The sequence below is a fragment of the Hypanus sabinus genome, chromosome 15, assembly GCF_030144855.1.
Source record: "Hypanus sabinus isolate sHypSab1 chromosome 15, sHypSab1.hap1, whole genome shotgun sequence".
NCBI classification, from domain to species: domain Eukaryota; kingdom Metazoa; phylum Chordata; class Chondrichthyes; order Myliobatiformes; family Dasyatidae; genus Hypanus; species Hypanus sabinus.
In genome coordinates this window covers 83,653,117-83,667,647 of record NC_082720.1, presented here as the reverse complement: position 1 = coordinate 83,667,647, position 14,531 = coordinate 83,653,117, and the positions used below count along the sequence as shown (strand labels likewise).

Here is a 14,531-nt window from a genome sequence, read left to right as displayed (position 1 = left end):
GCAGGACAGCGGTTCATCCCAGCTTCTCAACACAGCAGCGTTCAACTGAGAAATGTCTCTTTTTTAATGTACAGTAGGTATGTCTGTGTATCTATTCAGACTGGTGGAACAAAAGCATTGCAACAAGCCAGTGGTCTGTGAGTACTGCAACTAGCAGAGTAAGTCAAGGAAAGTTAAGTTTTAGAAACCCTTACAGCAAACCAGGGTCATCTCTTTGTTGGATGTTAAAGCTAGTGGTAGCTGTTTTCTACCGTGCATCAAGGAAGACCAAATAGGGAACAACTGATCAGCTTTTGCTGACAAAGACTGGGTTGTCTGTTGTTTGGATTGATCTTTGGGTGACTGTGGTTGGTGATCTGCTGATAGCATATGCAAGCCATTACTTCGTCACATCACGGTCCTTAAAGACCTTTCTCTACACATTTGGCTACTGCAGTGTATCACATTTACAACCATGAGAACACTCTTAAAGCCCTTCAATGGTTGTAGAATGCCTTTACAACAGCGCCATATAAGTTTCTACATGTACAAGTTTCCTTCACTTTGCTTCTGTAATTTTAGTGGTGATACAATGACACATAAACTATCAATAATTTAACCTGATTGAACAGAAAAAGTCACAAAATGTTCAATAAAAATGAAGATGATACAAAATTTAGTGGCATAAGTGATGAGCAGGGTAGTCATTGGCTCCAGCATGATGTTGATCAGCTGTTAAACTGGATGGGAGAACGGCAGGTGGAATTTAATCTGCATAAGTGTGAGCCGATACATTTGTGGAGGAGGTGTAATATATATAAAGGTAAGATATATACCATGAATGGTATGGCCCTAGGTGGTATTGAGAAATAAAGGAAATTTGGTGTACAAGTTTAAAGATCCCTGAATGTTATAGTTTACATAGAAAGTATGATGATGAAGACATGCAGGATGCTTAGGTTTGTTAATCAGGGTAAAAGCAGAGAGATCATGTTACAATTTTATAAAACATTGTTTGAGCCACAGCTGGAATACTGTAAGCATTTCTGGCCACCAGGTTAACGGAAGGAAGTGATAATGCCGAGGAGATTCACCAGTACGTTGCCAGGGATTGAATGCTTCAGTCATAAGGAGAGACTGGATAGGCTGGTCTTGTTGTCCGGAGAGCAGGGGAGGTATGGGGAACAAAATTATGGGAGGCATAGATTGTATAGATGGTAAGAAACTGTACCTCCATTATGGAAGTGTCTGAAAATTAGGGGGTGAGATTTAAGTTGAGGAATAAGAGGTTTTGAGGCGATCTGATAAACGTGGTGACAATTTGAAAAGCACTGTCTGAGAAGGTAGTGAAGGTGAGTACTTTCACAACATTTATGAAGCATCTAGACTTGAATTGCTTAAGCATATACTGTACCAGGCTATGGACCAACTGAAGGTTGATGGGGTTAGTATAGATCTGTTATTTACAGCTGGCATGGACATAATAGGCCAAAGGACTTGTTTCTGTGCTCCATGACTCCAAAATGCTCAGCATGTTACCTGCAGGAAAATGATGTCAACGTTTCTAGTCATTTGCATTTCATCCAAAACCACTTTCATCTGTAGTCAGTTGTAATGTATCAGCAGTCTTAGTATTACCTAATGATTGGTTGTCCTGTTTTACTTCTGTTACCAATTAGTTATCAATTTTGTCAAAGGTAAGTTAATGGGTTTGTACTATTTAAAAGAGCAGTTGATTGAAACATTGGGTATCTAAGTCCAACCCCCTTGAGCTGGAGCAAGCTATTGAAGATAAATACTTGGAATGCATCAGGGTGGCTTTCAATATTCAGCCATTTCAACCATAGTATCTTAATGCAAGCTGTTTTGAAGATCGTAGAAATGTACAGTTTGATTTGTCAGATTAGAAGACAAGAAGTGATGCAAAGAACAATAATAACAAAAACAGAAAATGCTCAGACATTGAACAGGCCAGGCAGCATATGTGAAAATTAGAGACAGAGTTAATGTTTCGGGTAGATAACTCTCTACTGGTATTGTCCAATATGCTGAGTATTTGAAGCATTTCTGTTTTTAATTCAGAATTCAAGCATCTGCAGTTCTAAGCTTTTGGGTCAAAGAATAGCACTCACCTCTGGAGCAGTGATAATAAAATTGCGCATTTTGACTAAAATGTAATTGTAAGATATTGGATGTAATAATATGCTGTTCATGTAAGTAACTGCTATTTTGATTACTTAAACAATTTTTTTTATTTTCCTTGCAGCAGAGTGAACCTTTAATGAAGAGAAGAGGTAAGAGAATATCATTTTGAATCAGACTTAAATGTATGCTAAGTGAATTTCAGTCAGAGAACCACAGTAGGGGGCAGGATACAATAAGTGTTTCAGCTGGGTGCCTCGTGAATCTGTCATCATCTTTTTTTTTCAATTCAGCAACCTGTGGAAATGCCATAGGTGATCTGCTGTTGGAGATTTCATTCCTTGGTTTACCTCCTGATGTACTCCACAACTCCTTCAAAGAATTACAAAAGCACGTTATTCATTCATGCAGTTCCTATCTGTCACTGAAGGCTTAGGATTTAACCCTATTTGAGAGTTTCCTTATTGATATTGTGTTGAAAGAAGCATTCTGCTTGCTTGGAGAAAACAAGATCAATCAGATGGGCACTCAATGTCAGTAAGACCAAAGAACTGATTGTGGACTTCAGAAAGGGTAAGACAAGGGAACAAACACCAGTCCCCATAGATAGCTCAGTAGCGGAAAGAGTGAGCAACTTTAATTTACTGATGTTAATATTTCTGAAGATCTAACCTGGGCCCAACATATTGATGCAGCTACAGAGAAAACATGACAGCGGCTATACTTTATTGGGAGTTTGAGGAGATTTGGTATATCACCATAGACACTTGCACATTTCTACAGATGTACCACAGACAGCATTCTGACTGGCTGCATCACCGAATGGTGTTGAGGTGTTGGACTACTGCACAGGATCAAAATAAGCTGCAGAGAGTTGTAAACTCAGTCAGCTCCATCATGGACTCTAGCCTCTGTCATCTCCAGGACATCTTCAAGGAGTGCTGCCTCAAGAAGGTGGTGTCCATCATTAAGGACCCCCATCACCCAGGACACACCTTGTTCTCATTGCTACCATCAGAAAGGAGATACAGGAATCTGAAGGCACACACTCAATGATTCAGGAACAGCTCCTTCCCTCTGCCATCAGATTCTGAATGGACGTTGAATCATTGAGCATTACCTCACTACTCTTTGTCTGAACTACTTATTTAATTTAACTGCTATATATATACTGTAATTCATAGGTTTTCTCTTGATTATTATGTATTGCATTGCACTGCTCCCCCCAAAACAACAAATTTCACGGCTTATACTGGTGATATTAAAAATAACTCTGATTCTGCGAAGAGAATGGTGTGTGAGAGAGGACAGGAGAGCTTGAGTGAAGGGGGATTGAATTAGGGTAGTAGGGTTCAGGAAGAAGGGAATGAGGATGTACTCAGAAGAAATGAGTTTCAAAGTGACCACAAGCAAATGAGATTGAATGGTGGGGGTTAGGAGGGAGGGTTGATGTGTGTTGGTAAGGAAGAATGTTATCCTATTATACAGATTTAGGCATAGAAGCATTGATTTCCATCTATACCTGCAAATGAATCTTTTGCTCTCACCAAGTTTGTTGGAAAAGCAAAAGTGTGCATGGAAATTAATGTCATTGTGAGAGATGCAATCTGTAAGGAAGAACACTCCTCACCCACTCCTCTTAGCCTAATAAAACCTTTAGTCATCCATGACCTTCAAATAATGCACCATCAGTCATCACAGCTCTCAAACTGGAGGGCATAGTTTGACAATATGAATACTTTCAGAATCCAGCAACCATTATGTATGAGTTAAGTCAATGATGCCATTTGAGGCATCTGTGAGACAGACCATGTGTTTCTGATAGTGATGTCACTTGCATTGATTTCACCAGTACCTGCTTCTGATGAATGAAATCTTCCTCACAAAAAAACTACTTTTCAGCCCAAATGATGTGAATTAGTCAAGGCTGCAGGTTTGTCAGATCCGGCTTCTGAGAAATAACTGCAGTGGTCCACCTTGTCATATGTTGCTTGTTCATGAGGTCACATTTTTGAAGGGCTCCATAAATCACCCCTGTGTTAGCAAAGGCATGCTGCTCTGTGCAAATGTTGCCACTATTCTTGATTCTTGCTACCACTTTCAGCATTGAAAGTAAAACACTGAAGTTGATGGAAAGCTAGATTGCTGGAAAATAAAAAAAGAGCTCCATTTATGGAGAGAGAAACAGAGTTAACTGTTCACATTTCTAATAAAGGCTGAATTGCTAGCCTGTTTCTCCCTCCATAGTTGCATGTTCGGTTTCCTTCATCAATCAGTTGAAGACTGAATAGACATTGATGAGGCACACTACTTATAATTAACCTTATTGTATTGCGACTGATGATAAAGCTTCTTTAATGGCTTTCAATAAACATATTAGATTAGGATTCGGAGTAGTCCACCTGGGCTCTTGAACTTAATTCACTATTTAATAAGGTTCTAGCTCACCTAATTGTGACATCAATTCTATTTTTCTCTTTACCTATAGTAATTCTTCATCCCCTGATTTGTCAGGTATCTATGCACCATTGCCTTATAAGTATCGAAAGGATTAGCTTTTGAAGAAGAATGTTCCAAATATTCACCATTCTCTGTGTGGCATAAAAAATCCACCTCAAATAGCCAGCCTCATTTTTTTCTTAAACAGTGACCCATGGTTTTAGTTTAACCCAGAAAAGGATGCATTCTCTCTGCATCCACTCCATCATGACCCCTCAGGATATGTTTGAAACAAGTTCCCCTCAACTCCACAAATACAAGCCTATCTTCCCCAATCTTCCACATCAATATTAGTCTGGTAAACCTTTTCTGAACTGCTTAGAGTGAATTAGTATATTTCTTTAGAGAAGGTGACCAGTGCATGTATGGGAGGACAGGCTTTGCTTGTACTTCAAGAAAAAAAGTACCATGCAGTCTGTTTTTGTTTTACAACATGGCCCTCGTTTGCAGCAAAATCCTGGAAGATGTGAGTTATATCAGCCCTGTTACTAAAGGCAGTCATTGATGATGAAATCCACTATCGCCTTTAGTATGCTTCCATAGCCTTTGGTTGATTGAGGAAGAAGATGTGTGAAGATCAAGACCTGACTTAAAACACCTGATCTTGTTGGCAACAGTAATCACTGTCCCTTTATGTACTTCTGAGACATCAGTACCACTGCAGGAATTTCAAGGCACTCAAAACATGCCACTATCACTGCCTCTGAAAACTCTTCCAAATCTGATGGAAAGACAAAAGGGCAAGTGAACAAATATATGTGTCCTTCCCCAGATTCACATCCCCACATCTTACTCCGTCAGTTTCATTAGAAAGCAAAGCAACTGCTGATGTTGTGAATTTAAAACATTTAGGTTGACTGGGTTGCTTTAAAGTAACAGGAAAGATAGATGAGAAATGTATGTGATGCACCATCAATAACTCTCAGAGACAGGAGGTGAACAATAGGCTTTTATTAGCAGCAAAATGGAGCACAGCATCTCGGAGACTGAGGGGGGAGCAGTGCCTCCAATCGCCTTTATACAGGGGTCTGTGGGAGGAGCCACAGGAGCAGTCAGCAGAGGGGTGTGTCCAGACAGGTATACATAGTTTATCACAGTATGGTTAATATGTACAGACATTTTCAACAGGCACGCACAGCACACTTTGCAATTTGTTTGGCTTATGTGCTAAATACTGGTATCAATATAAAATTGGCTAAGGTTTGGAAAAGTAATGTTGGTAAGCAGTTATTTTTCTGAATGGAAGAGAGCATGTTGCAATGTTCACAGTCCAACTACAATAATTTGGGTAAGGAGGAATTTTTTAGTGATTGAATAGTGAATCTGTAGAATGCTCTGCCACAGACTATGGAGGAGGCCAAGTCTGTGGATATATTTAAAGCGGAAGTCAATATTCACCTGATTGGTCAGGGCATCATAGTATATGGCAAGAAGGCAGTTGTATGGGGTTGAGTGGGATCTGGGATCAGCCATGATGGAATGACAGACCAGGCTTGAATGGCCTAATTCTGCTCCTATGTCTTATGGTCTTTTGGTTTAATAATCCTATTGGGATCATATTTTGTATTACCTAATAATAGGTGAGAAGAACACTCATGCATCAAGAACATGCAGACTCCGCACATTCATTTAAAATGGCACACTGATGCAGCTACTAGGGTTGCTCCCTCACAGATATAGCAACTCAGGTTCAATTTGGTACTGCACTGTGGAATCTGCAGGTTCTCTAAGACAGATGTTCATTACTAAGGACCCCCGTCACCTAGGCATGCCTTCTTCTCACTGTTACCATCAGGAAGGAGGTACAGAAGCCTGAAGGAAGCACTCAGTGATTCAGGAACAGCTTCTTCCCCTCTGCCATCCTATTCCTAAATGCACAACGAACCCAAGAACGCTACCTCACTTTTTAAAAAAATGAATATTATTTCTGTTTTTGCACCATTTTTGATCTATTATATATACTGAAATGTATTTATTTGCTTGTTTATTTTTTTCTATATTATCATTTATTGCATTGAACTGCTGCTGCTAGGCTAACAAATTTCACAATACCTGGCGGTAATAATAAACCTGATTCTGATTCTAGCGTAATGTGCAACATTCATTGTGCTCAGTTTCTGAATTTCCAATAGAGCTTTAAATGAACAGAGTTTTGAAGGCAGAGTTTAGCAACTATCCATGAACAGGTCACATCAAGTACTGATGGTGGGTTATACACTCACTTTTGTTTTTTTTCTTTTTTTGACTTGTCAGCTGTATGAAAATCCACTGAGAGTTACATAGTTACCAAATTTATTCAAACCTATTGTACAACTTCACCAAGGAATAACTTGACTTTCTAACTAAACCACGGTAGTCAATTTCCTGGGGCTTCTCTACCATCATAATTTTGTTGGAAATGCAGTAGAAATCTCTTTTGGGCACATAAACATTTTTATTGCAAGGCCTCCAAGAGATTTCCAGCCCACATGATTTCTTGTATCAATTTGAGACTTTTTATTACAATTACTCTTGAAGTGAAACCATAAAAGAGGTTCAGAGGGGTCAGATAACACATTTTTCAGAGCTTCCCAGTCACCTAGCAACTGAATACGAAATGCCCTATAAAAGAGGAATAGAAAATAATTAATTTCAGTGCCAAAGCAGCAAATACAATTATACAGTTGACAATATATTATTAAATGAAATGCATTAGGATAAAAGATTTATTATTTGTCTCTAAGTTCAACATCTCTTCCCAATAAGCTATCAATAACTTAAGTAATTCTGTTATCGGATATACAAATTAGGTGGTTGGGTTTATATTCGGAAGAGGGTGACTTCAAACTTTCTCAAATAGATGTTGCAGTTTGTGGGGAATATGTGAATGCATCAAAAGTTGTTGACAGTAGCAAAGTATTCCGTAGGTGGAGCATGCCAAATCCCAAGGTGCTCATCTTTCCAAAGTCCATAAATAATTCAAGGAATTTGTAGCACTTAGTCTATTTAAACTCTGGAATAAACATCTTGAGTTTCTTCAATACCCAAAAGATGAATATCTAGAGCACTTATCTTCAATTATATCTTATATTGTTTGCCTATCATAGTATGCCATTTGCAGAGCCCCAGCATGTCAGGGTTCAAAGAAGAACATTACCTTCAAACCTGTTTAAAAACATGACAGAGATAAAGTAAACCTTTTCATTTGCCTTTGTCAGATACACCACGTCATAACAAGATTTACATCGGAACATTTTATGTTATATTTGGTTTTGAAATCAATTGCAATAGAAATGATTACATAAAACGTAAAGCTGATTACGTGGTTCTGATTAACAATACAATATTGCTGAATGCAGGCGGTGACACAGTAACGTGGTGGTTCACATAACACTATTACAATGCCAGTGACTTGGATTCAATCCCTGCCATCGTATGTAGGGAGTTTGTATGCTCTCCCAGAGACCAGGTGGGTTTCCTCCAAGTGCTCTGATTTCCTCCGACATCCCAAAGATGTACAGGTTGGAAGGTTAATTGGTGTCATGGGTATATTTAGGCCGGAAGGTCCTGTTACCATACTGTATAGATAATTCCTCTTACAATACAGCATAATCCTAAGTAGTAGCTTGGATTTGCAGGGGTGTACAAAAGTCAATCCGAGTGGATAAGAAGGCAGAGAAATAAGAGCAGATGGATTTTGAAGCAACAAAGGACAGTCCAATGAGCAGAGGTGGTGCCGTATGAAGAGCAGGCAATAAAAGAGTAGTCAAAGCCATTACATACACAAGTATGGAGCATTTGTGACTAGTTGTGAATGATCGTTGCTCTCTGGATAAACTTGTTGAAGAACCATAGGATTGAAAAGGCAGAGGTGTACAGCATCGCTCACTGTGAGAACCCGAAGGCTATGAAACACAGTTGTAGGAAAACAGATTGTCTGGGAATTTTTCTGTGGCACTGCTTCAATGCAGCGGATTAAACCTCACATTGAGTGATAACTCCTGAGGCCTTCCTTGGGGGCAAAGTATTTAAATCTGATGGCCACTAACACCTGCAGAAATTCAGCATTCAAATCCATAATAAATGTAATAATGATATGAAGCATGTAATTTGAAATTTTTTGAAACAAAATTATTATGATGTCTGTGAGAGAATTCAAGTGTGACAGGTTATATTTAATGTAAATAATCGAATCTGACTTCCTTGATACTTGCCTGGCTTTCATCTTCCTAATATGTTTGCATACTGCATGTGCATGCATCAGGATGAAATAAATGTGGATCGCCATTGTGGAAAACACCTCTATTACAAATGTATTCCAGTGAATCAGTGCTGTATTCCATGGTTGATCACTGCAAACCTCACTGCCTTCCTTGCTCTGTTCTAAATGTGACTGTGTAGTTTCAGTAGTGATGCAGACAGGCTATTTTAAGCAGAAACACAGAGAACAGGTGGTATTTGTTCTGTACCCACACTGAATTGGATAGTTGTTCACTTCCATCAGGATTGCAAGATAGAAATCAGCAGTAGACTGTTTCTACCGATCCTTTATCCTACTGCTGGCACTTCTGTTGAGATTTATTAACCAGGTACGAGCTTGGGAGTACCTGCTCTGGGACATTCTTTTACTTATTGGAATGACTCCTCTTCTCTCACCTGGGGTGTAACAGGCTTGCAGAGATTAGTGAGCGCATGTCATATAGGAGTCAAACCAGGGAACATTTAAGTCATTATCCTCAAATGGCATAGATAATCATTATTTTTAAATAGATTGGAAAATGCTATGCTGGATATTTATTACTTTTTTTTAGCATTTGCCATTATTATTTCCAGCAAGTTCAAGTAACATCCATCAAACAGGAAGCTATCCACCTTTTTAGGGTTGGCCTTGTATCTTCATTGTTGAAGTGCAGTTTGCAAGGGAAGCCCACCTACTTGTATATTGCTGTCAAAGTATTGATGCTAGCTTGAGATTTGACCACTGAGCATGTACAGCCATGAGCATCATTTGTATTTTGCTGTTGGACTAGTATCATTAGGACATTTTTTTTTCCTGGAGTCCAGTTTTAACAGCTTCCCACCAGTTATGAAATTTGTTGGGAAGTCAGATGCAATATTGAAAGAGGAAAAGTTTGAAGATAGTTCTGGGCTGAAGACACTGTGTTTGACATTATGTTCTGCAGTGCACCCATTGATGGATTCCATGCCATTGTGGAGTGAGGTTGCGAAGGTTGTGATACTTTGTGCAGAAGGAGGTTACCAGTCTTTCCAGACTGATACAGTCAGAAGTCTTGGTGAGGACATAAAACAACATGTATAGTTCAGTTGCTGTTTGCTGTATTTTACTTGGGGTCACTGCTTGGCTGCTGGGAGAAGGGAGCTGAGGAGGACTAGCAGCATGGTAGAAGGCCCAGGTGTCAGAGGCCATGAAGTGTGTGAAGTTACCATAACTGGAGAGAAGGTTCTTGGGAAACTGAAAGGTTTGAAGGTAATTAAGTCACCAGGACCAGATGGTACACCCCAGGGTTCTGAAAGAGGTGGCCGAAGAGATAGTGGAGGCATTAGTAATGATCTTAAATGAATCACTAGATTCTGGAATGGTTCCGGAAGACTAGAAAACTGCAAATGTCACTCCACACTTCAAGAAGGGAGAGAGGTAGAAGAAAATAAATTTTTGGCCAGTTAGTCTGGCCTCAGAGGTTGGGAAGATACTGGTGTCAATTATTAAGGATAAGGTCTCAGTACGATGAGACACATGATAAAATAGACCACAGTCAGCATGGTTTCCTCAAGGGAAAATCTTGCCTGACAAATCTGTTGGAATTCTTTGAAGAAAAAACAAGCAGGATAAAGGAGAACAGTTGATGCAATGTTCTTGGATTTTCAGAAGGCCTTTGACAAGGTGCCACACATGGGGCTGTGTAACAAGCTGTGAACCCACAGTATTACAGAAAAAAATCTAGCATAGATAAAGCAGTGGCTGATTGGAAGGAGACAAGGAGTGGGAATGAAGGGAACCTTTTGTGGTTGCGGTTGGCTGCTGGTCACTAGTGGTGTTCCACAGGTTTTTACGTTATATAACTTGGATGATGGAATTGATGGCTTTGTTGTAAAGTTTGTAGAGGACACGAAGCTAAGTGGAGGGCAGATAGTTTTGAGGAATAAGAGAAGCTACAGAAAGACTTAGACTGGAAGAATAGGCAAAGAAATGGCAGATGGAATACAGTATTGGGCAGTGTATAGTCATGTATTTTAGTGGAAGAAATGAAAGCATCGACTAATTTCTAAATGGAGAGAAAATGCAAAAAAAAAAACTGAGGTGCAAAGGGACTTGCGTGCCCCTCCGCAGGATTCTCTAAATGTTAATTTGCAGGTTGAGTCGGTGGTGAGGAAGGCAAATGTAATGTTAGCATTAATTTCAAAAGGACTAGAATATAAAGCAAGGATATAATACTGACACTTTAAAAGACACTGGTGAGATCTCACTTGGAGTATTGTGATCTTAGAAAAATGTGCTGAAACCAGAGAGGGTTCAGATGAGGTTCATGAAAAGGATTCCAGAATTGAGTGGCTTATCATATGAGGAGCATTTGCTTGCTCTGGTCCTGTATCCACTAGAATTCAGAAGAATGAGGGGTGATCTCATTGAAACCTATCGAATGGTGAAAGGCCTTGACAGAGTGGATGTGGAGAGGATGTTTCCTATGATGAGCCGGTATAAGACCAAAGGCCACAACCTCAGAATAGAGACGTTCTTTCAAAACGGAAATGAGAAAGAATTAATGAAGGGACATGAGGGAAAGGCAGGAGACTGGGGCTGAGTGAAAAATTGGATCAGCTGTGACTAAATGGCATAGCAGACTTGATGGGCCAATCAATCTAGTTCTGCTCCTATATCTTATGGTCCAGTGGACTTTGTAGTGGACAGCATAAAAACTCCTCCACAGCTATCATGCTCTGACATTTTCTTCTTGAAGAAGGTCACTGTCACAATATTTCTCAGACACAAGAGATTCTGCAGTTAGTGAAATTCTTGAGAAACACACGCAAAATGCTGGATGGAACTCAGCTGGTCAGGTAGCTTCTATGCAGAGAATGAACAGTCAAAGTTTCAGGTTCTAATGATGGGTTTTGGCTTGAAACTACATCTGTTCATTTCTCTCCATACAGGCTGCCTGATATGTTAAGTTCCTTCACCATTTTTGTGTTTGTACTACCCTGGGTATTTAGGTTGTGGATAGACCTGTGATAGAGTGACGTTCAAAGGTTCAAAGTGCGGCAAAGGTTTACCAAATGGATTTGTTCCATGGATGAAGGATTTGTTCCATGAAGACAGAGTTAGAAGCCTGGGCTGATCTTCTCTGGATTCTACAGAGACAGAGGTGATCTCATTGAAACATGCAGAATTCTTTTGTAGCCTGACAAGCAGGAATGTTACTTGTCTTTGCTGGGGAGTGCTATCGCCAAATGGACAACAGTGGTTCAAGATAGTGGCTCACTAACACACCTTTGAGGGTAATTAGGAATGAACAATGAATGCTGACTTTGCCAGTGACATGAACACCCTGAAAAATGAATAAATAACAGGATACATTTACAGATGATGTTTGCCTTAGCTGGAGTATCTCAAATTTTGAGCTTGGCTACTCAGGGTTATGATAAGAAGAAAATTTTCAACTGGAGGTAGGATATCTTTGGATTTTCCTACACAAAAGGCCTTTGTAGGCCCAGCTGTTGTCGTTATTCAAGATGGGAATTGATTGATCTTTAGATATTAAGGATATCAAGGTAAATGGGATTAAAACCGGAAAATGGCAGCAATTAAAGAGTAGTCATGATCTTATTGAATGGTAGTGCAAGTATAAAGGGCCAAATAATCTTTTCCTGTCTAGATTTGTCATTGGTATGCTTTACATCTTTCAGGCTCAAGTCTTTTATTATTGCCGTGAATGAGCCCAACCCCCTTAAGGGTTTTGTCAATCAGTCAATACTTGATAGTATGCTGAGACAATGGAAAATTTTCATCAGTTATTTTCATGGTATTGGAAGTACTCTTTTGCCTCTTAATAAGAACTCCACAGCACTCCATAAATGGAATTTTTATCTAATCATATATCACTATATTTAAAATTTATTAAGCAAACATGTTAAACAGAAAAAAACAGTACAATATATAGCAGCAAATAATATATGTATGGCAGAAAAGCTCTCACACCATCTCAGAGACTCTTAAAAATTGCTGGTACAAAAGGCAAGCTTTTGTCTTTATGAACAATTGTTCTGTATAAAAATCACTATGATTTTGTTTCCTAATAAACTCTGCAAGCTGATTAACGTTAAGCATCTTCTTGGATTCACCTACACATTGATCAGTGCTGCTAATTCACTATTTGTGCAGCACATGAAATGTTGCCAAGACTCCACATAAATTCATAACCGCCAGCCACATTGAAAAGAAGAGATAATCATGTCTATAACTGAGCTAGTCACAAATCTGTATGGAATTGAAAGCCATGTCTTGTACTTAAGCACGGTACTTTGGAGATCAAAACAATAAACATTTCATCATATGCAACAAAATTGGTTTTAGACTTTGTGGATATTTTTTAAATCTCTTCTGCTTGGGAGCTACAAACAAAAGATGAAATTATAATGAATTTTTCACCTACCCTGCAAACAAGCACCAACAGCTGTACCAATCTGGCCTTATGCTAGACTGCTGTTGGCAGCGACTATCTTCTCAGGGAATGCCATTTTTGAGTCTTAGAGGAATAAGCTCATGCTTTTCTACAACATCTTTCACACTATCCAATGAACCATAAAATAATTACGAAACATTTGGCTGATGGGCCACATAAGTGACCAAAAGATTAAGCAGTGAGTCAAGTATTGGAACGTCTTTAAAGAAAGGCAGAAAAAAAACTTAGCAAGGGATTTGAAGAAGGTGATACAAAATATACCATTAGCAGCTTCACTGAAGGCATTTATGGCTGCCAATTATTAATAATGCTCTATGTGCAGGACATTGCTTGTCCTTTAAAACTAACTCTGAAGGAATTTCATGTCTTTTCCAATAAAAAAACAATGATTATGACAGACAAATACTGTTTAACATACGTGGCAGGATTCAAGTGAGGAACACAGTGGGTGAGATCAAGAGGTTGCATATTCTACTTAATGCCACAGATGACATCAACAGGAATGAATATTGTTCCTTCAGCTTAGGCTTTGTGCTTGGCTAGCAGCATTGAACAGTGCAAGTCAATGGTAGATTTTCCTGTAGTTTTTGTACAGCATTTGCTTTAGGGTAGCCCATTGTATTAGTATACTGCCACTTAGAAAGGAAACTTCCAGAATGACTTCTATTCTTGTTGATTCTGGTGTTATTAGTCAGTACTTCAAATATTGGAATGATGTGCATAAATTTGTTACATTAAACACCAGCATTTTCAAGGAATAATTGCTTCATATGGATGAATCACTTTTGGAGGCAATTGCAATATGGTCTGCTTGCCTCTGAAAAAATAGTAAAATAAAAATAATTCTTAATGCCACAACACTTAGTTAACTGATTGCTTGTTTAAATGTTATTCTGAGATTTTGAGACAATGTATTATATTATTGGTGACCTTTGTTTCAGATGTACTTACTTATGATCAAAATATTTGTGCAATCAAATTGGTGCATTCTGAGCAAATTCAGCAAACTTGTTCTGTTCGTCTCTTCAAAATTGTCAGTCCTACAAATTAGATTCTGTTTTTGCCAGCAAATCATCTTGCATTCAGTGAAACAGCTGAAGAAAATAAGTGGAGGTGTTTTGTGCTCTAGATCTGCCTTTGGAAGTAAAACACTGTGTTAAACAATATGACCTATATGCTTAGATTCACTAAACCAGTATGCAGCCGACAGCTGGAAGACTTCTTCTTGCCCAT

At 38.9% G+C, this 14,531-nt stretch overlaps 1 protein-coding gene across 4 annotated transcripts in view; it reads left to right on the top strand.

Annotated features, from left to right (window-relative positions):
• LOC132405639 (follistatin-related protein 5-like) overlaps positions 1-14,531 on the top strand; it is a 683,401-nt gene that overhangs the window by 116,066 nt on the left and 552,804 nt on the right. For 2 of the 4 annotated variants that reach the window (XM_059990616.1, XM_059990614.1), the window contains exon 3: positions 2,246-2,273. The exons of the other annotated variants lie outside the window; for them this stretch is intronic. In XM_059990616.1, coding sequence (XP_059846599.1) covers positions 2,246-2,273 — 28 coding nt within the window. The remainder of the gene's footprint in view (positions 1-2,245; positions 2,274-14,531) is intronic. 4 annotated transcript variants of the gene reach the window in all.